This window comes from Anabrus simplex, chromosome 3, assembly GCF_040414725.1.
Source record: "Anabrus simplex isolate iqAnaSimp1 chromosome 3, ASM4041472v1, whole genome shotgun sequence".
Taxonomy (NCBI): domain Eukaryota; kingdom Metazoa; phylum Arthropoda; class Insecta; order Orthoptera; family Tettigoniidae; genus Anabrus; species Anabrus simplex.
This window is the reverse complement of record NC_090267.1, coordinates 342,647,725-342,668,282: the sequence shown is the minus strand read 5'-3', so window position 1 is coordinate 342,668,282 and position 20,558 is coordinate 342,647,725. Positions and strand designations below refer to the sequence as shown.

The window sequence follows — 20,558 nt, the reverse complement described above, 5'->3', positions numbered from 1 at the left end:
GCACCGGCGGATTTTCTTCTTCTGGTTGACCCGTTTGGAAGATACCGTGATAGAACCTACCCTAGATGTCAACCGATGCGTTGAGGATCATCGCGCCTGGAAGCACACAAGACCTTCATTAATGCGATATTATTGTATATTTTCGGCAGGTCAAGGCGTTGCAGAAATGGACTGAAAGTAACGATATCCTTAACAAAGTTAATTTCACGACATCTACGGTTTAACTATTAATGTGCAGAATACATAAACAATTCTCTACTCCTGTCTTCATATACTTCGTTAGATTGTTGCGAACTGTAGCTGGATATGAAGATTTCACCGTCAGACCAGAGAGGTTTCAGACACCACCCCAGCGGATGTTTGACGTTGAAAAACAATGTGATTAGGAAGATTTCCACAACAGGCATTCTTGAAGAGTGCACGCTGTGGTAAGGAACTCTGCTTCCAAGCTTCCATACTTCTTGGACAGATGCAGATCCTAATCTCTTACCAAGAGCAATCAGAAGATCATTTTTGAAATCTATGATTCAACATGAATATACTGGACCCTACAGTAAAATTGACGATTTCCACGTATTGTATTCTACACGACGATCGAGTCCACATAAATCGCAACTCAATAAACGCGAGTGATTTTCGCTCATTATCTCGTTAGTGTTAGGTCGCCCTCTGACCAACTCCAATTTTTCAGTCTAGCTCACACACTATTGAACTGTGCGATCAGAGGATAACATCATTCAGTCTCGCCGCTCAAGGCTGGCATCGGACGATAGCCTATAACTTTCGTGGCTTTCCGATAAACCCCACAGTGTCTAGAACGAATTGGGAGGGTGGCAGATAGATCCAACCTTAGAGACGAGCAGTAGAATTAAGTTTCCCCAATGGAACAGGGAACTTTAGTGGTTTCCAACCATCGCGTTCACAACAACTTCTGCATGTTCAGTTTCCCCACAGCTAGCCGGGAATTTGATATCCTAAGGAACAATGTTAGAGCTTCATATTTAGATAGATCTACTCATTCCCTCGACGAAAGAATAATTTTTAAATATTTGTTTAATATCATTCCAACTTATGTAGGTCCTATATTGCCGGACTATGAAAGAAGCTCCTGTGGGCTTAAGTAAGATACTGTCCTATCATTTACTGCTGTGAAAATGAGAAAGTACAGAAAACATCTTGAGTGCTGCTGAGAGTGAGTTTTGCATCACCATTTCCCGAAAGCAAACTCACTGCTACGTGCGCCGGATCTGTTAATCAACAATTTATACACCAGTGCATAGGGATTAAATGGGACATTCAAACTTCAAAGTGAGCTTCTCCGTGAGGATAAGCAATATTTTCACTAAATGCTTGCAGAAGATAATATGCCTAACATTAGGATGAAAACATGCTTTCCATATGAAACATACCTGGATCCAGAATATATTTCCTTCCTCACAATGCCTATCACGAGAGCGGAAATAGAACAGGTTCTCAGAAAACGCTGCTCCTAATAATACGCCCGTGATGGATGTCTTCCCACATGACTTGAGCAAACGCTTCTGGTGTGTGATAGGAGTCGACTTTACCCAAGTCCTTAACTTTTGTATTCAGCTATTCAAAGATGGATCTAAGCCCACATTTATGGAATATATTATTGTAATAATTACTGAGAAGACAATTTGTCGGATCGCGTTATAATCTCAGTGGTTTCGATGCTGGTTTCCCACTCGGAAGGCCGAGGTTCCAATCCAGATTGACCCTGTGTTGGGACTTTCATAAAAAATTCCCGAATAACAGGAACGACATTCGGCCAGGTCGAGATTTCAATCTTTGCTGTTCTGTTTGTCCTGAAGAGCTCGCTGTAATTGTGAGCATACATTTCAACAACTCTTTTGACAGAATTTCGCATAGATATCTTTTGAGAATTTCAATCATTTTCGATTTCCTGAACGACTTGAAACGACTTTCAAACACATGCAACTTTCGGTTACATTACGGCCTTTGATCAATTGCCATTAGCCACGTCGTAGTCCAATTATCATGCCTGTACCTCAAGGTTATCCACTATAGTTGTTGCTTTTTATATCTTAACCGTGGAACCATTCATTCGGAGACTGTCCAGAAGTCTAAATGGTCTTCATGTAAACACTGAATGTCTTACGCTGTGTGCTTTTGCGGATGATTTGACGTTACTCCTAACCGATGGTGATGACCTATCAGCTGTTCATCATTTAAATGCGTCAGGGGCAAGGTTAAGTCATCGATGCTGTTTCTAGGATCTGATCGAGGAACTATTCGAGCAGAGGATATCGGTAACCCCACGACAAACAAGAGTAAGAACCTTATGTATGACATTCTGGAAGAACATAGCCTATGCGACATTATGGAACTAAATTGAACCGTATCGCTTACGGTTTACAGAAAACCTCTCACGAAGGCGAAATAGCGTTTAACATTTGGCTTGTAACACGACTTATGTGAAATATTGTACAAAACACAATACTAGCTGCTCCGCATGATACCTGTCAACACATATGGAAAGATTTCGGCTCAGAGTGAGAAGGCAACATTTGACACCTTGACAGATTGGGGCTCTATGCAGTTGAACTGAAATGCAGTTCTGCCTTTTTCAAACACATCATCAAGGAAATACATGTGAAAGGAGGATATTTTTTCATGAGTTCATTAAAGTGGAAGAATATCCCAAAATTCGAGAACCCAGTAAATTTGTTGCAGGACAGCTGTAGCAATTATTGAACATCTTCCGCGTAACGAAATTTTAGATGGCTCCTTCGACCAAGTTATGAAGCTTTACAACTTCCCGCTTCAAAGAAGGAATTTCGAACCAATCATTCAACTAAAGCACCCCACCAGGAACTGGCAACTAATCTGTCAAAATACATGCAACCAATGGTTACCCATAGAATGGATAGTTTCGTTATATAGCTATGTAAATCGGATCGTGCTCTTGGTGAAAAATTGAGGAGAGACGAACAACTGGTGGATGACAGATGTCCTATATGTAATTTTGTAGGTACGTTGGCTCCCAGGAGAACTAGATATGTGAATCGTTATGTAATATGGAATTGGACGTCGAAGGCCATGAAATATATATAGGATACAGAGACGAATAATCTCCTCCCACAAGACACTGCAGTATGACGATCCACAACAATCGAGCAAGTAAAGGAGCACTGTTCTATATTTTCTAGCTGCTGCCATTTACAGCAACTTTTCTGGGTACAAGCAACCTATGCATTGCACCCTGACTTGATTTCTGAACCATAAGAGAATGTTACGATGGAGAATTTCCTGACAGTGGCAGCTCGACGCAGCCTTTGGGCGCCGTCTACACTGCCATGCCAATAATCATGGGATTATATCCTAATATCGTATAGTCTTTCCTCTAGGTCTGTCAAATGCTGAAACTCGCCGTCGCGTTCTACAAATGGAAAAACGCGTGTGGTGAGATTCTGACCCATGCCATTTGGATAGCTACCCACAGCTCTCTGGTATTTGTAGCTGCACAGACTTGGGTGTGAATGGACCTCACCACCATGTTGCATAAATGCTAGACCTGCCCCATATCAGGTATACGAGGGGCTGTAGCAGTCGTTGAAACTATCCAGAATATTCCTTGAACCAATTCAAGACACCTTGGGCCCAGTTAAACGCTGCGTCATCCTGCTGGAATATATCATCTTTGTAGGGTTACGTGAAGCACACAAAGGGTTGCAAGTGGTCACCAAGCAGTTGAAAGTAGCATTTACTGGCCAAAGACCTGCTCAGGTGGATCAACAGATCTCTGTTCAGAATTAAATTGTGCTGCGGCTTGAGTTCTTTAATATAATCTAAATTGATGACTAATCGACTACTTGAATTAAAGTAACGTCCGTACAGTTCATCAATACCCCTGGAGTTGTGAAAGTAAAGGTTTATACTTTGTATGGCCTGTTGGGTTGAGTGGCTCAGACGGTAGAGACGTTGCTTTCTGAGCCCTAGTTAGACCTCGGATCACAATCAGGCCGTAGCATTTGAAGATGTTAATATATGCCAGCCTCGCGTCGATAGATTTATCGTCACTTAAACGAACTACTGTGGGACAAATTACCAGCACTTTGGTGTCTCCGTGAACTGAAAAAGTAGTTCGTGGGTCGTAAAAGCATTATTATTATTATTATTATTATTATTATTATTATTATTATTATTATTATTATTATTATTATTATTATTATTATTATTATTATTTGTGTAACCCCAATAATGACTGATGATGAGGAAGATGCTTGTTGTTTAAAGGGCCCTAACATCTAATGTCATCGGCCCCTTGCAGTAATAATAAGTGAGATGGAGTGGTTACAAAGCTGTGTCTTTGCCTTGAGCTGAATGTATTGGTTCCATATCTTTTCGACTTCCTACCGTAAAATCGACTCCTTTCCATTAAAATGAACCGAAAATGTTTGTTAATGCATAAGGTAGGCAGAGTGCATTTATTACCACTGATTTGTCGTATAAATAAAATTAATAAACCTCTAATGACACTTCATTAGCATTGTCATGATTTCCTTTTTTGTGTTTATAAAAGATGTACTTGTGGATCGTAGTTAGTTTCGTCTTATGTGACTAAAATCCAGACGACTATCATGTTTTCTGTTCTGGGCCTTGGGACAGTCTGGTTAAGACGCAGCAGGTCGTTATGCTACTTAGGTTCCAGAATGGGTAAAGAAAAGAAAAAGTAAATAAATGCAATGTAAATTTTAATCTTATACCAGTTGTACAGTATCATTTGAAGTAATTCCACATACTGTATATCAGTTGACTATATTTGTAAGTAGTACAGGAGATATTTTAAGTAGATATTTGTAAACAATGTAAATTTATTAATGATGAGCTGTTTGTTTTATAGAAAAAATTGTTAGCGCAAATTATATAATATTGTATTATAGGAAAACTTTATTCTCTTGTCAATTTAATATTTAGTGCTTGACAATAATGTATTTTAGTGTACCATTTGCCATCGAGGTAGGCACCTCATTTTCAAGTAAAGATATTTTGATTTTGAAAAATTGTTTTACAGTGTTTGCAGTACTGCGTCTTTAGCAAAGCGGGGATTATAGATGGAACCACTTTTGCTTCCGCGGACGACATTTTGAAAGTTTACAACGCTGCTCATGAAGGTGATGACGAGTTCATCGCCCAGGGTCCGAAAGCTGTCAACGAATGTTTAGATGAAGGTAGGTTTTGAACTCTGTATTCATTGTTTTGCAGTACACGTACACTCAACTGCATAATATTTGGTCGCTGGCTAAAACCGAAACATCCGTCACATTGGAGATCAGGGTACACATGTACAGTACTGGCCTTGAAACGGAAGTATACATAGTAATTGGCTTGTAGACATCAGTGAGATCCGATTTCGGATCAACGCATAACACGTAAAAAACAAATATCGCAGGAAATTGTTTCTAGAAGTAGAGGAGTAGCTATTTCTCCTGTAAATACTGTACGATAATATGCCTCATCGCTAAGTGTATGTTATGCAACCGGCTTCGAGAGAGTATCTAATAGCTTAGTTGATTGAGACACGGTATTTGGGAGACAGGGAAGGATATTGCAGTGGTTCGAATCTACAAAATACTCACTGATTGCTGTATGCATGGATCATTGAACCCCAAAGCCAAAAATTAAATACAAAGAATAAAAGTGTCTCGTTAGCCGGAGGATAATTCGAATGATAGCAAGACCTCTGCTTCATATAAGGTCAGGAATGCTCGGTGTCTCCGAAAACCATAAAATATACGCCCCTTTAGCTGTTAAAGGAATAGAGTTTTACTTCGACCTGGACCCGTTTTTACACATTTAAATGACTTTCTCATTCGTCCGACTCACTGGTTGAATGGTGAGCGTTGAAGCGTTCGGTACAGAGAGTCCCGGTTTCGAATCCCGACTGAGTCGGGGATTTTAAACGCATCTGATTTATTCCTTCTTTTGGCTCGGGGACTAAGTGTTTGTATTTGTACCAACACATCCCTCTTTATATGCGGGCAACACATAACGGTACAAACCATCACAGAATCACGCAGTAGGGATTACAACCCTCTATAAGATTGCGTTAGGGGGGGCATCCGGTCGTAAAACAGGGACAAATCACATGTGTGACACTGTTCGCACCCAACACCCCACGGGTGTGGTGCAAATCGGTAGAAAATGAAGAAGGGCATTTCTCATTCAATGATACATTCAGCGACGAATCACAACTCTTCTTTTTCCTAGCTGGGGAATTGTCACACATTTAGTGCCGAAACGAGCTTTGAACCAGTGTCCTACGAAAAGGTCACTTGCAAAGAATTAGCTGACTTTTCACGGCAGGGCCCTGATATCAGTGCTGGAATCCTACGTTTCCAGACGGTGACACGGCGCAGATGGACATCTTTGCATTACTGGCGAGCTGTCCGAATAGTGACTCACGGTTTTCTGCTCGCCGAGCCGCTGCTGGCTTGCCCAATCAAAACTGTGGTGACGAATTTCACTTTCCTGTTACGTATACCCGTAATTCATAGGTTTATTCCGTGGCCTTGCAGTAGAAACAGGAGGACAAATCTGTGCATCTGTTCTTCTCCTAGGATATTGGTTATGACACCATTCAAGTTAGGTTTTGGCATGGAAGGTGAGAGCCTTCCCCTGTAAGATTAGTGTTAAGAAAGGTAATAATAATCTCATCCTCTTAAATTGACAATGACGACAACATTACTTTGAATTAAGAGAAATATCTTCTGAAGTATGTCATAGAAATAGTTCCCTGTATCATAATAAATTGTAATAGCAAAAACAGTTTGACTCTTTCCATGAAAGGATTTCTCTATCCCTTATGGCCTGTAGGAATCAATTTACTCTTCATTTTATGAAAATATTAAATGAATTCAACGCCGTGTGACAATATGGTCTTAATATGCTGTCTGACTTATTGCATTTCAGCTTCAAAACTGAAGACAGATGATTCCTGTTTCTTGGCCTATTTCTTGAGGCAATGTGTCCTTGATAAGGTGAGTACGAATTCATTTTGTAGTCTTGGATAAATAACACAGAAGGACAATTCAATATTTTTTTACAATTTCGTGTGTAATGATCGTTTTGTATACTAGGCCACAAGATATGCGCAATTAGTGAACAAGTGGTGGCATATTGTTTGCATAGCAAGTACCCCCCCAATCAATCAATCAATCAATCAATCAATCAATCAATCAATCAATCAATCAATCAATCATGCATTTAGGGTTGTCGCCCGGGTAGCAGATTCACTATCAATTGCTCATCGAGCATTTTCTTAAATATTTTCAATGAACTTGGAAATTTATCGAATATATCTGTTGGTAATTTATTACAATCGTTTAATCCTGTCCCATTCTGTTCTCTTGAATTCGAACTTTATCTTCATAAAATTATATTTCCTACTTTTGAAAGCTCCACTCAAATTTATTCTAATACTAATATCACTCCACGCCAATTCACCACTGACAGCTCGAAATATACCACGTAGTCGAGCATCTCGTCTCCTTACCCTGTAACGTTTCTCAACAACCTCGTTGGTATGATTACCCCAATGGAGGTCATTCCTTATATTAACACCCAGGCACTTACATCGTTCCCAACAAGGTACTATCACACTGTCAATACCATAATTAAAACTTGGCAGGTTCGAACCTGGCTCAGTCCGGTGATATTTGAAGGTGCTCAAATACATCAATCTCGTGCCGGTCGATTTACTGGCACTTAGAGAACTCCTGCGGGACTAAATTCCGGCACTTCGGTGTCTCTGAAACCGTAAAAGTAGTCAGTGGGACGTAAAGCCAATAACATTATTTTTCATATACATAGATATATATTACGATAACGTTTCACCCACTCTAATTCTCTGAATTGTATTTTCTGCAAATGTAGCCAACCATACAACCACTCTTTTTTCTATTCCAGTAGCTCGTATTTTCGTCAATAATCTCCCATGATCTACCCTGTCTCTCAGCTCATCCACCCGAATTCGACCGAACGGAAATACTTTAGCTTTCTTGATATGAATTTGAACTGGCCTGTTACATTTAAAAATGATGAAAAACCGTGGAATAACGACCAATATAGACCCTAATATGTTGTACCACAACTTTCGTTACCTGAAAGCACTTTAAAACTGGCTGAAAATTATAATTATAATATGACAACCCGCGATTTTAATTTAATTTTTACGTTCATTGAAGGACATTTTCAGTATGTATCCATAATTTTTGTACTGTTGCCTCTATGATCCAGATGTCATATACATTATAGATGAGCTTTAAAATTCTACAATATTTGATGTCTGCAATATGTTTGTGTACTGTTACTAGTATGATTCTTCTCAGTTATGTGACACCTTCTGCCTACCCTGACGGCCTGTCACAAGAGGACACATGGAAACTGATGGACGTTAATTTAAACGTCTTTACATCGTCTCGGCGCTTTATTATGACATATTTAACATTCATGGATCAGCTTACTCTGTTCTTCTTGAGTTAGCGATACAGCATTTAGTAGCACGTCGTTACGTCTTCATATCATCATCATCATCATCATCATCATCATCATCATGATCACTCTCCATTATTATTCTAGGTAGCCTATTCTCCGACATCCGCCTCACATGCCCTACCACGTAGCTGGTTATGTGAACAGATTCATCTATCAAATTTATTCCTAACGTAATCTTTACCTCATCACTACGTGTACCTGCCTGCCTACCTGCCATTATTCTCACCTGCATGTTGAATAGAACAGCGTTGATCGCAACTGCGAACTCTTTTTCTTCTTTATCTCCTTACCCTCCAGGGTCGGTTTTCCCTCGTACTCAGTGAGGGATCCCACCTCTACCCCCTCAAGGGCAGTGTCCTGGAACTTCGGACTACTCTGGGTCAGGGGATTAAACTGGGGAGGATGACCAGTACCTCGCCCAGGCGGCCTCACCTGATATGCTGATCAGAGGCCTTGCTGGGGTTTGGGAAGAGTGGTTTTTGTCTTTACGTCGCACCGACACAGATAGGTCTTATGGCGACGATGGGACAGGAAAGGCCTAGGAATCGGAAGGAAGTGGCCGAGACTTTAATTAAGGTACAGCTCCAGCAATTGCCTGGTGTGAAAATGGGAAACAACGGAAATCCACATTCATGGCTGCCGGCAGTGGGGTTCGAACCCACTACCTCCCGAATACTGGGGGAGATTGGAAGGGATAGACAAGGAAAAGGCCTTAAGTCAGGTACCATCTCGGCATTTGCCCGGTTGAAGTGAGAATCGAACCCTCCTCTATCTACTCAGTTGACTTCCCGTGGTTGAGTGGATCTCGATCCAGCCCTCGTACCACTTTTCAAATTTCGTGGCAGAGCCAGGAATCGATCCCGGGCCTCCGGGGTTTGCAGCTAATCACACTAACCACTACACCACAGAGGGGAACTCAACTGCGAACTCACTGCATTAGGATTAGGAAGGTAGATGCCCGTGACCTTATTTAAAACACAGCATTGGTTTGAAAATGTGCAACCACGGAAAATCATTTTAAGGGCAGCCAATGATAGGATTTAAGCCCACCATCTCCCGCATTCGAGCTAACAGCAACACGATTCAAACCGAGAATCCATCTCGCTCCGTGCTTTTATTTTACTTAGTACACTACAATCCTGGGAGAATACAAATCTTATTTGAAAAGGCCCACCTGTTCCTGCTTTGTATTTCCTACCTGATATTCAATTACCTGAGTTTCCTCTCAACTGATTTCGCTTTAGTATTGAATATAAGTTATTAAGTTTCGTGTCACTCTCGCTGCTGCTCTTCTCAGTATCCAAGATATTAGATAGCTTTCAGCACAGTTTACCATTGACCAAGTCGTAGGCGTAGGCCAAGCTGATTACTACAATTCACACCGAGCTAAATCCTTCTTTGCCATTTTACAAGAGTGTAGTCTTTTACCATCTCCTTAAACCTTTATAACTACATTGAAACAGGAGTTCATTCTACCGTAACCTATCTGTCAATGTAAATACTTTTGTCTGCTCATAATAACCTATTATTAACTTATAATATCGCGGTATGGCAAACATAGTTTTTCTTGGTATTCTCTCTTATGTCTTCCTAGGTCTATAAAACTTAAGCATAAGTGTCTATTTTTCTCGTAGCATTTTTCTGGTGAATCAGCCACGCCTGACCTCTTATGCTGATAGGCGTCCCACCCAACGTCACTGGCGTCGTTAAGGTCTATCTATTTTTCCGTACACCAAGCAGCAGTCGCATTTAATCACTCACCGCAACATTACGTTTGCAAAAACATGTACCGTATGCGACAGGCATTTACACAATGCATCAAGATGCCATACGGTTATGTAAAATGTACGTGCCAATAATGAGTTTTCAGTAGGGTATGAAATGAACGCTAAAGGCGATGGCATACTGATAGAAAAAATGTGTGAATTTGTGAAGCGGAAGTAGTAGCCCATCTAGTAGAGGACAGGGCTTGGAGCGGGAAGGAAACGGCCGTGTCATTAATTACAGTACATCCCATGCATTTGCCTCGTGTGAAAATGGGGAATCACAGAAAACCACTTAAGGGCTGCCGACATTGGGGTTCGAACCCACTATCTCCCAAATGCAAGCTCTCAGCTGCGCGCACCTATCTGCGCGGCCAACTCCGTCGGTATGTTTTATGTAAATGGAATCTCTGAGTCCTAGTATCTGAGGTAAAATTGTAAAGAATAACTATCTTACAGTTCGGCTCCATGATTAAATTGAGTCCAACGGGTTCTGGGTTCGATTCATGACCGGTAGAAGGACTTTAACTTTCATTGGTTAATTCCGATGGCTCGGAGGAAGGGCCTCATCCTCATAGATTAACAGTTCACCTATAGGGCGTCTGGTCAAAAAACCTACACCTGGACTGTCTAGAGGCCACACGTTATAATAATGATAATTATTATTATTGATGATCTCAAGAATGTCTTCAAATTCAAAACTCAGGAATATTATATTCAGTTCCAGTAATAGGACCTCAACAGTATTATGTCCTCAGCATTTATGGAAACCAACCACAGGTGTACATTGTGTATAACCTACAGTAACACTGCATATTAAAATATTACACCAATTGTTCGTCAGTGGATTGTGATTGTATTATTTATGTTCAAAATCCTATTTTATTATTCCCAACGATAATCCATTTCTGTAAACATTGATCTTCAGTGTATAAGATATCCAAAAGTGAAAAACGAAGTTTTATATTTAATTTTTGATATGTTTTAGAGCTTCAACCTTGTGTACGACTCCAGAAGTTAAATGCCCGAATATGAACCTGCATCCTGAGAAGAAAATATTGAAGAGATCCTGGCAAGACACCTTAATTCTTGTGAACACTTTTAATTAACTAAAACCAATGTATCCTAAATAAATATGAATAAATATTTTTGTGACTGAATTGTGAAACGAGTCTGTCATTACTGATTATTCAGATTCCTGTAATATAAAGCTGTAAGTACAACTGCAGGTAGACGGTGTGACCCTACAAAATGTACAATAAATGTTGGTGCCCGGACGGTGAACTAGCAAATAAATAGAATTAACACGTTCCCTGCTTTGCGAGTCGCATGTGAGTCGTACAGCACATAAATGTGGTGCTGGACAAAATTACACATTTTATTCCTGTGCTGCTACCATGATAAATTTTGCGTAACAGTACGTCATCGAATCACAGGTGGTATCTATGTTGTTCTATGGCATAGGTGTACGTTTAACAACTACCTTACACCACGAGGCACGGGTGAGTCATGACGCATGGATGTAATGCCGCTTTTACTATTTGCTATACAAGTCACCAATGCCTCGCAGTTTTACCAGACGTCCCGCTCAACTGAAGTGGACAATAGGGGCTATACATTGTATACATTGTTGAACAAGTATTATCGTGCTGTAGCCGTCATTGTATTCTGGTGGAAATCTGTTGTGACAGCGTTTGAATAACCTTGTCATCTTGTGAGGTGTTTATATATTGGGTATTCAGCCCCAAGGCTGGTTTGATCACCTGCAGCTCCGCCAACAGCTGTCATAAATAGCCTAAGCATCACTGAAGAGGCCTACTAGGGAAATGAGGAGTGAGGTAGTTTCCCGTTGCTTTCTCACTGAGCCAGCTCTTGCTATTACATATGTCTGCCAAGCCCACTGAAATGTATGCACGAAACGACACTATGAGAGATATTTTCACACCATTCATAGCGGGGAGTGGCTGCATAAGCAATGGTATTACTAGCATCTCTCCTACCTCAGACACTTCCATATTGTCAAAGCCAAGGATGAGACTGTGACAGGTCAATGAAAGTAACTAATTTGATATAGCCAATACCAGAAAACTGTAAGCACTACATCTCGCCAGCAAAGACATCTTTGAGGTAACCACAGGATATACAATTGTTTGTGTAAAAATGCATTTATGCTCATGTAAATCAACCTTTACCAGCATGCAGAAAGGGGTGTTAACGCTCTGCTCCTTGTTACGCTAGGCACGGGTGACTCGTGGACTAAAATAATTATTGCCGCTAAACTGAGCGCTGGTGGATCCTCCTGCTGAGGAACGTGAGAACTTGACATGACTTCCAGCTGTCAATCAAATTATTTCGAAGTAATATCATACTTTCGCCTTCCACCGTCAGCCCGCAAAACTTCTTCCGTAGGACGAATCACATGTGCCTCGTGACGCACCCCAGCGAAGTACGGTATGAGACATCGGTGACGCGTGACGCACTCACGCTTAATGTCAACAGTGTAACAAAAGCAGCGAAAGTGTTAAAGAATAAAACGAAGCCACAGTTTACGTTAACAGATCACAGGTTTAGTCTCATGCTAGACCTACTTCACTCACACCTCAAAACCTGCTGCTAGGAATGGGTAAACTAGTTGATCAGTAAATACATCGAATTTACAGTCGTTACGACAGAAAAGTAACAAGCATCAAATGGATGGAAGGAATTTTAAATTGTTTTAACGAATTGCATTTGTAGCTTAAACAACTCTGCGCTTTTTCCCTTTTATGCGAAAAAGTAGCAATAATATTGAAATTGAATAAAAAGCTAGTTACAACCGAGATTCCTCCACATTTCCACTTTTATTTAATTCAAATATTATTCTGTTTTCTTTTCTAGAATTCCTAAACTTGATTTAGTTCTAATTTACTTCCTTTTATAAATAAGTTTTAACAGTATTCTCATTAAAACCTTTGGTAACCGCAAGTGCAATGTTCGCAGTGTTGTAGGATTCTCCTCAAGTTGCTTTCATCTGTCTCATTCTCCAATAGACTGATGCAGCAGCTTTCTGACGTATAATTATTCACTCTACCTGCAGTGAGCTCACTTACACGACTGGGTAAGTAGCACATGTGTTCATGTTATGTTTTATTGTTTTGAAGAAGCATAAGCCTGTAGTTTCGGTACCGTACTTGGGCCGGGGTGCTTAGCAAAACCATGAAGGTAAGTACAAAATATATATCTACACAACACACGAGATGACAGTGTTCAATACCTCATTATCAAGAGGAAAAACCATTGTGTGACCTCGGTATCAGGAGATGCAGTAATGCTGCCATCTTGAGGTACTGTAATCGTCGTGTCGCACGGCACACTGAGCGAGCCCAGGGTACTAGTTGGCAGGCCCAGCAGGCCAGCCAGAGCAGATTTACTCAGCCAATCATTAATATAAAAATTATTTAATTTCGCAATAGGCCTACTTGGTAAACTGGTATATCGTGCCTTCACTACAACCTTATTTCCTTCTGCTAAAGACAAATTTATCAGTCTTTTCCTTTCAAATAATTTTCATTTACAAATATCCCCACCCCAGCTATTGAGTTTATTGCAATAAGAATTATTACTATTATTATTTCGCAATAAACATAAATATATTCCATCACATTCCTAATATTTATTCCATAAATGTCCAGTGACGATTCTTACGTTCCTAGCTGGGAAAACACCCGGAAATATCATGTTCAAACTTAAGTCTCCTTCTTCTAAATTTCTTCTTGAAATTACAGGCTCCAGTCCCCTTTGTCTTCTTTCTGAACATTTAAGTGTATCCCTTATAGACAAACCATTCTACACTGCCTCATGTACCCCTAACGCAAACGCTTTTATGATTTTACCACCGACTCCAATTCCTGATAATTCAATGAAAGAATGCAGAAATATTTGTATATTCCTGGACAAGTTTTGGATCAAAATAATTAAATTGAAGATACAGTAAAGCATTAATCATCCAAAACCTACCGACAAAGATTATAAAGAATATGTTTTTACTATACTAAATCACCGCCGGCCCCGCGGTCTAGGGGTAGCGTGCTTGCTCCTTACCCGGAGGGTCCGTGTTCCATATTCGGCCAGATTAGGGATTTTTATCTGGATATGAAGGCTGATTCGATGTCAACTCTGCTTACGTGATTACAATTGCGAAGCTATCTGACGCTGAGATGGCGGCCCCGTTCTAGAAAGCCCAGAATATCGGCCGAGGGGATAAGGTGTGCTGACCACACGACACCTCAAAATCTGCAGGCCTTCTGGCTGAGCAGTGGTCACTTGGTTGACCATGGACCTTCCAGGCTGTTGTGCCATGGGGTTTGTTCGTTTTATACTAAATCACTTTCATCCATCAACTACGGACTTGTCGGAAGTCCACAATGTTACCCCTTTATTCTACTTTTCATCAATCGTTCCAGATTGTCCTTCCTGTTACTATAAATATATACCTATTCTGTTACAAATTTTACAACACATCCTGACAAAACCCGAAGTGAATATGAATCCAAAACAGTATATTTATCTGTAATGACACCCGTCCACACATTAACAATACAGCCATTCTTTTCACCACACCTACACAAAGTCTGTGCATAAAATAACTGAAATTCATCAGTTCCTACCCTCAAAATATCAAGTCCACAGTAGTTTTCCCTTTTCTATAATGAAAATACAAACTGACTGATCTCAAATGAGTACAAAATATAAATAATCATGCATTATTAAAAACAATTAATTCAAATAAACTTCACAATTCTGAATACGATGATCCAACTGTACAAATTTTGGCTATTCCTCTGATAATTCAGTTCCCTTTAAGCGATGATTGAACTATAGAAACTTTGCCTACACAAACTCATGCTGTTTCCTCCGATAATTCCCTTTAAAATCAATAATGAAACAGAAAAATCAGTTGATTCCATAATTTCGGAAATTCAACAGCTTCGTAGAAATCCCATATCTCTTTCCATCCAGAAAATATTACTCACATACCTATAACATCTCAAATGCATTCCAAAACGTCTTTTTCAACGAAATTACCCGTCCCTATCTCAAGTCTCTTGTTATACAATTGTCTAAAACTGAAGCAATCTTCTGCTTACTGCACTATTTCTACACGAGATTCAACAGATGTGATAATGATTATTACTATGAATGAACTTGACCATTTTCGGTTTTTATTAGATTCTCATTGACTATTAATGAATCACCAACCTGTGAAAAACAGGGCTAAGAAAGGTCCGTCTGTCAGTACAATTTATAATACAATTAGTATACACTGTTTAATAATTTAACTAATAAACCATCGTAAATTCTCGTCTTCAGCGATAATTTAAAAAAATCAAAATCCCTACGGAGATGCCTAAAATTCTTTCTTTCTCTCTTATACGATTACCCTCCAGGGTTAGTCTTTTCTTCGGACTCACCTAAGGACCCCACCTATACCACTTCAAGGGCAGTGTCCTGGAGCGTGAAACTTTGGGTCGGAGGGATAAAACTGGGGAGGCCTCTGGCGGTCTCACCTGCTATTCTGAACAGGGACCTTGTACGGGGATGGGAAGATCGGAAGGGATAGACAAAAGAAAAGGGAAGGAAGCTGATCAGGCCTTTAGTTAGGAGTCATCCTGGCATTTGCCTGGAGAAATAGTGGGAAACCACGGAAAACCACTTCGATAATAGCTGAGGTGGGAATCGAACACCCCTTCTACTCAGTTGAACTCCCGAGGCTGAGTGGACCCTGTTCCAGCTCTCGTACCATTTTTCAAAATTTGTGTCTGAGCCGGGAATCGAACTGGGGCTCCGGGTGTGCCAGCTAATCAACACAAACCACTACACCGAGAGGCGTACTGCTCGAAATTACAACACATAACACCTTAACATAAAATATCTACCTTAAAACAAATGAAAATCTCAACAGTTCTATTTCTTGTTGTTGGCTAAAAAACTTTTTTTTTTTTGAGGAAAATTGTTGAATGTAAAAATCCTATCACATTATGCAAATAGAGTACTATTCACTGAGTGCAGAATTCTAATTTTTGAGCTGAGTTGAATGTTACAGTTTAAAACTGTTCTTGGGGCATTCAAATATTTATGTAAAAACAGGTAAAAAGTGCCTACGTTTGTGTTAGACATGCAGATCCCTGAACTGATATGGTGAAGTGAAAATCTACGTGCTTTATGCCAGCCCAAAAATGCGTCTTGTCAGTGTCCAAAACGTGATTGCGCGTGACAACTGAGCGTCAAGCGGGCTGGAGACACGGGGGAAGTCCATTGCATTGCAGATGGTGGCAGCAATCGTCGCATAGACACAATCACCAACCGCAACAAAGTTTCAGCTGAAATAATAGATTCTACTCTTCGAATTGAAGACTATTTAGCAACACTTACAACATCTGAGGTGTCTTCTGTATCCAAGGGCTGGTCTGGCTCACATATGATGAAGAATGGCTCCTCCAGTATCATAATAGATAAACTCTTAACTTCTGAGCCAGACCAACCTTCGTTACCCTTCTACATTACTCCCACTAAATTAGACTAAACTCAAATTTCCACAAATCATTATCCTCTCACTAACACGATTCCATATCTCTTTTGTGATTCCATAAGCCCGTCTCACCTTCAACATTCTTTTGTAAAACCACATTTCAAAATATTCTATTCCCTTTCTTTCCGTACTAGTTATTATACATGCTTCACTTTCATACAATGTCACGTTCTACACAAAGATCTTCCTGATTTACAGCTTTGAATGAGCAAATAAACGTTTTCCGGGCATGCGCTTCTCAGCATTCTATGTCCACTTTATTTCTGCTAACGTCAGTTACTCTGATACTCAAGTGACAGTATTCATTTACTTCGTAATCCACTATTTCCTGCGCTCTATTACTTTTGTTTTTGGTTTATTTCTTTTCATGTGCTTATTATCAAAGATTCTGCCCATACCAATAAAAGTTTCTTCAGATCTTCCGTAGAATTAAAAAAAAATATGATCGACAAATCCGCTCGTTTTGACTTTTCAATGTTAAATTTTGATTTCATTTACAAATTCATCTTTGATTCCTTGACCGCCTGCTCTAAATAGAATATTGAAAAGAAAGGGGTGGGGTGGAGACGAAGTATAGCCCTGACTTATAATTTTTTGGATAACTCGTCCTTAGTCATAGCCCTTGATTTCTATTATCATCTGCTAATATGAACTAAATAAGTAAGAAAACTATTGCTCTTTGTGTTGTCTGTACCAGCATGTGGGCTGGGTTCATGTCTCCATCGCTCTCAAACCTGAATTGAGTTTAAGAGAGGATCGGTGATAATAGAACGTGCCGCGACTTACAAGGGAAGTGCACGAGATTCCAGTCCTGTGTACTCTGCAAACGGAATGGACTGGAAGTGTACAGAAATGAGACACAGGAAACTTTGCTGTTGACTTCAGGTTGTATGGCACGGGTTTGAGTTTTCCTTTCAGTACAGATTACAGAAATCGTGTCTTCCGAGAAATGATGAATGACTCCGAGTCTGATGACTCTGAGAACTGCGCCGGGATCCTGTGTGATATTCATTTTTATTATAGGCTGCTACGCATTTCAGTGTTCAGTCGACGATCCTTCGTGAATTATCTGTTTTCCCCATCATGTGCTCGCAACTAACGCTCCCTCTCGTTTAGTCACACAACAGTAAACTGTCGATGATTAAAAAAAACTGAGTATAATTATCCTTAGCTTGGTCTCCCTCTGCTTCTCTTACCCTCCATGGCCGAGTGCATTATTCTCTTGTGTCGGATTCTCCTTAACTCAACCTCCGTGGATTTATAGTATATGTTCACAATATAAGTATTCTGTCTCTCGTAAGAGGTGATGCGAAGAGGAAACCCTCAAGGACTCGGAAACTGGGAGCCTGAGTTATCCACTAAATGAGCCTTGCCTTACTCTGGAATTACTTGTGCTTACATGTGCCATGTTCCTCGATTTCAGCTTTTTATCTGACCTTCCTTGGTCAATTACTGTTCTCTTCCAGCTGACCTATTAGGTTTGCGAAGCCTAGGGTGATCTGGCCAGTTACCCCGCTATGGTAATTTATTAGGCCGTTCCGTCAGCGTTTCCTCGTCGAATGTTGGGCAGCGGTAAATAACCCAACCACATGAGGAGACCAAAGGCTTCCTGCGTATGAGGTCGAGTTGCAATACGTGGTGTGATGTTCTCCTAATTGTAGGAAATACCTCTGGAACCCACGAAGCAGCATCTGTTAGCGGCAGCTTCGAGTGGCTTCTGTCCTCCATGTTAGGAGCAGCCTGATCAGCTGCTAGCGGTCCCTCTAAAATACGTGTAGGTATGTTGGGCCCATCGAACTAACAGCCTATATGATGGAATTTTGGTAAGCCAAGGACTCGGGTAATGCTATGACGTCCCCCGAAGGCGCCGCACAGTTCCCAGCGTCCTGAGGGAACTGTGACCAGATCCCACAACAACTGCAATAGTTTAAGTATTGCCTCTCACTGACAAGGCAGAGAAATTGGTGGATTACTTGGAAAAGAAAGATACGTAGAATATATGATGGGAGTGAGCGAGACTAAGTGGAGAGGAGAGGATGAGAAAGGTTTGAAGAAAGGATGTAGTATGTACTGGAGTAGAAGTGTGGAGGCAACGGTGATAGTGGTGTTATTCTGAGAGAAAACTTAGTGTGGTAAGTTGTAAAATTATCCCGATAAACGACAGAATAATTACGTAAAATCAGACTTCAATTTGGGAGTGGAACATATTTCTTACAGGTGTATGCACCTTAGATGGGTACTGCAACACAGTGTTCAAGAGTGTTCTTGGATGAATTAGAGCGGCGCATGGAGGGCACGGAAGTGGTGTTTTTTTATCGTGTGGATATTTCTAGCCGGGTGCAGCCCCTGTAAGGCAGACCCTCCGATAAGGGTGGGTGTCATCTGCCATGTGTAGGTAACTGCGCGCTATTGTGATGTAGGATAGTGTTATGTGTGGTATGTGTGAGTTGCAGGGATGTTGGGGACAGCACACGCACACCCAGCCCCCGAGCCACTGGAATTAACCGATGAACATTAAAATCCCGACCCGGCGGGGAATTGAACCCAAGACCCTTTGAACCGAAGGCCAGTATGCTGACCATTCAGCCAACGGGTCGGACAAGGAAGTGGTAATAACGGGAAACATGGATGCTCACGTAGCAACAGACAGACGGGGTAAGGAAAATATATTGGTTTTTTGAATATGAAAAGCGGGATGTAATGTTATTCATACTGTACTTCTCACATTTTCTTATATAATTCCATCCTAAGACGTCTAGTATCCTCTCGAATATCCTGACTACATGTGAAGTAAGGATATTTATCTGCAGTTATTTCATTCATTGCTGTCACCTGTTTTGCACAATGAGATTATTAGACACGTACTCCATTCTTCTAGGAAATCTTTTTTCATCCATATCCCAATTAATAGAGTATACAACTACAGTACTCCCAATGGGCCCACTGCCTGATCTAGTTAGGGTGCTTTACCGCATCTTGTCTTCCTTGCAACTGTTTCTATATCTAGCATCGTTCTGTCTTGCTCCAGTTCTTCTTCGAACTTCATATTTTCATGCTATCTTCCCCCCAGCTAGTTCTGTGAATCTAATATTCGGTAATGTTGAAGAAAACTTTTTTCGTCCGAAAGTAATGGTATTTCCTCTTTCTATGTCAAAATTTGCCCTGGTTTTGTCTCTACAAATTATGTATACTCTTTCATTTTTACCTGTTAATCAATCCACAGGTCTTCTTACTTCCCCTTAATATCCCTCTGCAATATATACGTGAAACTTCCCCAGCATTTCCTTTTCGCTTTACTTAATTGGCCCTGCCGTTAGTGTCGCGTAGCTTGAGCTTGCATTCGGTGGATGGCGAGTTCGAATCCTACCATCTGCAACCCTGAAGATGGTTGTCAGTGGTTTCCTGTTTCCACACCAGCCAAATGCTGAGGCTGTACCTTAATTAAGGCTACGGCCGCTTCCTTCCATATTCCTACCCTCTCCCATTTTTGCGTCGCAGAATACCTTCGATATGTTAGTGCGACGTTAAACCGCTTAGTCGAGCAGCTCGTCCCCTTACCCCCGAGTATTCCCAACCCAATGAATGTAACATTTTCGTAACTTTACTCGTTTGTCGGAAATCGCCCAGAACAAGTCGTGCTGATTTCCTTGTTGTCTCTTTCAGTTCTCGAAACAAGTATTCAACTA

The 20,558-nt window shown here is 40.7% G+C and overlaps 1 protein-coding gene across 2 annotated transcripts in view; it reads left to right on the top strand.

Annotated features, from left to right (window-relative positions):
* The window catches only part of LOC136867318 (uncharacterized), an 86,257-nt gene that overhangs the window by 6,949 nt on the left and 58,750 nt on the right, over positions 1-20,558 (top strand). Inside the window, exon 3 of one of the 2 annotated variants that reach the window (XM_068226710.1) lies at positions 5,060-5,216. The exons of the other annotated variant lie outside the window; for it this stretch is intronic. Within the exon in view, the coding sequence (XP_068082811.1) occupies positions 5,060-5,216 (157 nt within the window). The remainder of the gene's footprint in view (positions 1-5,059; positions 5,217-20,558) is intronic. 2 annotated transcript variants of the gene reach the window in all.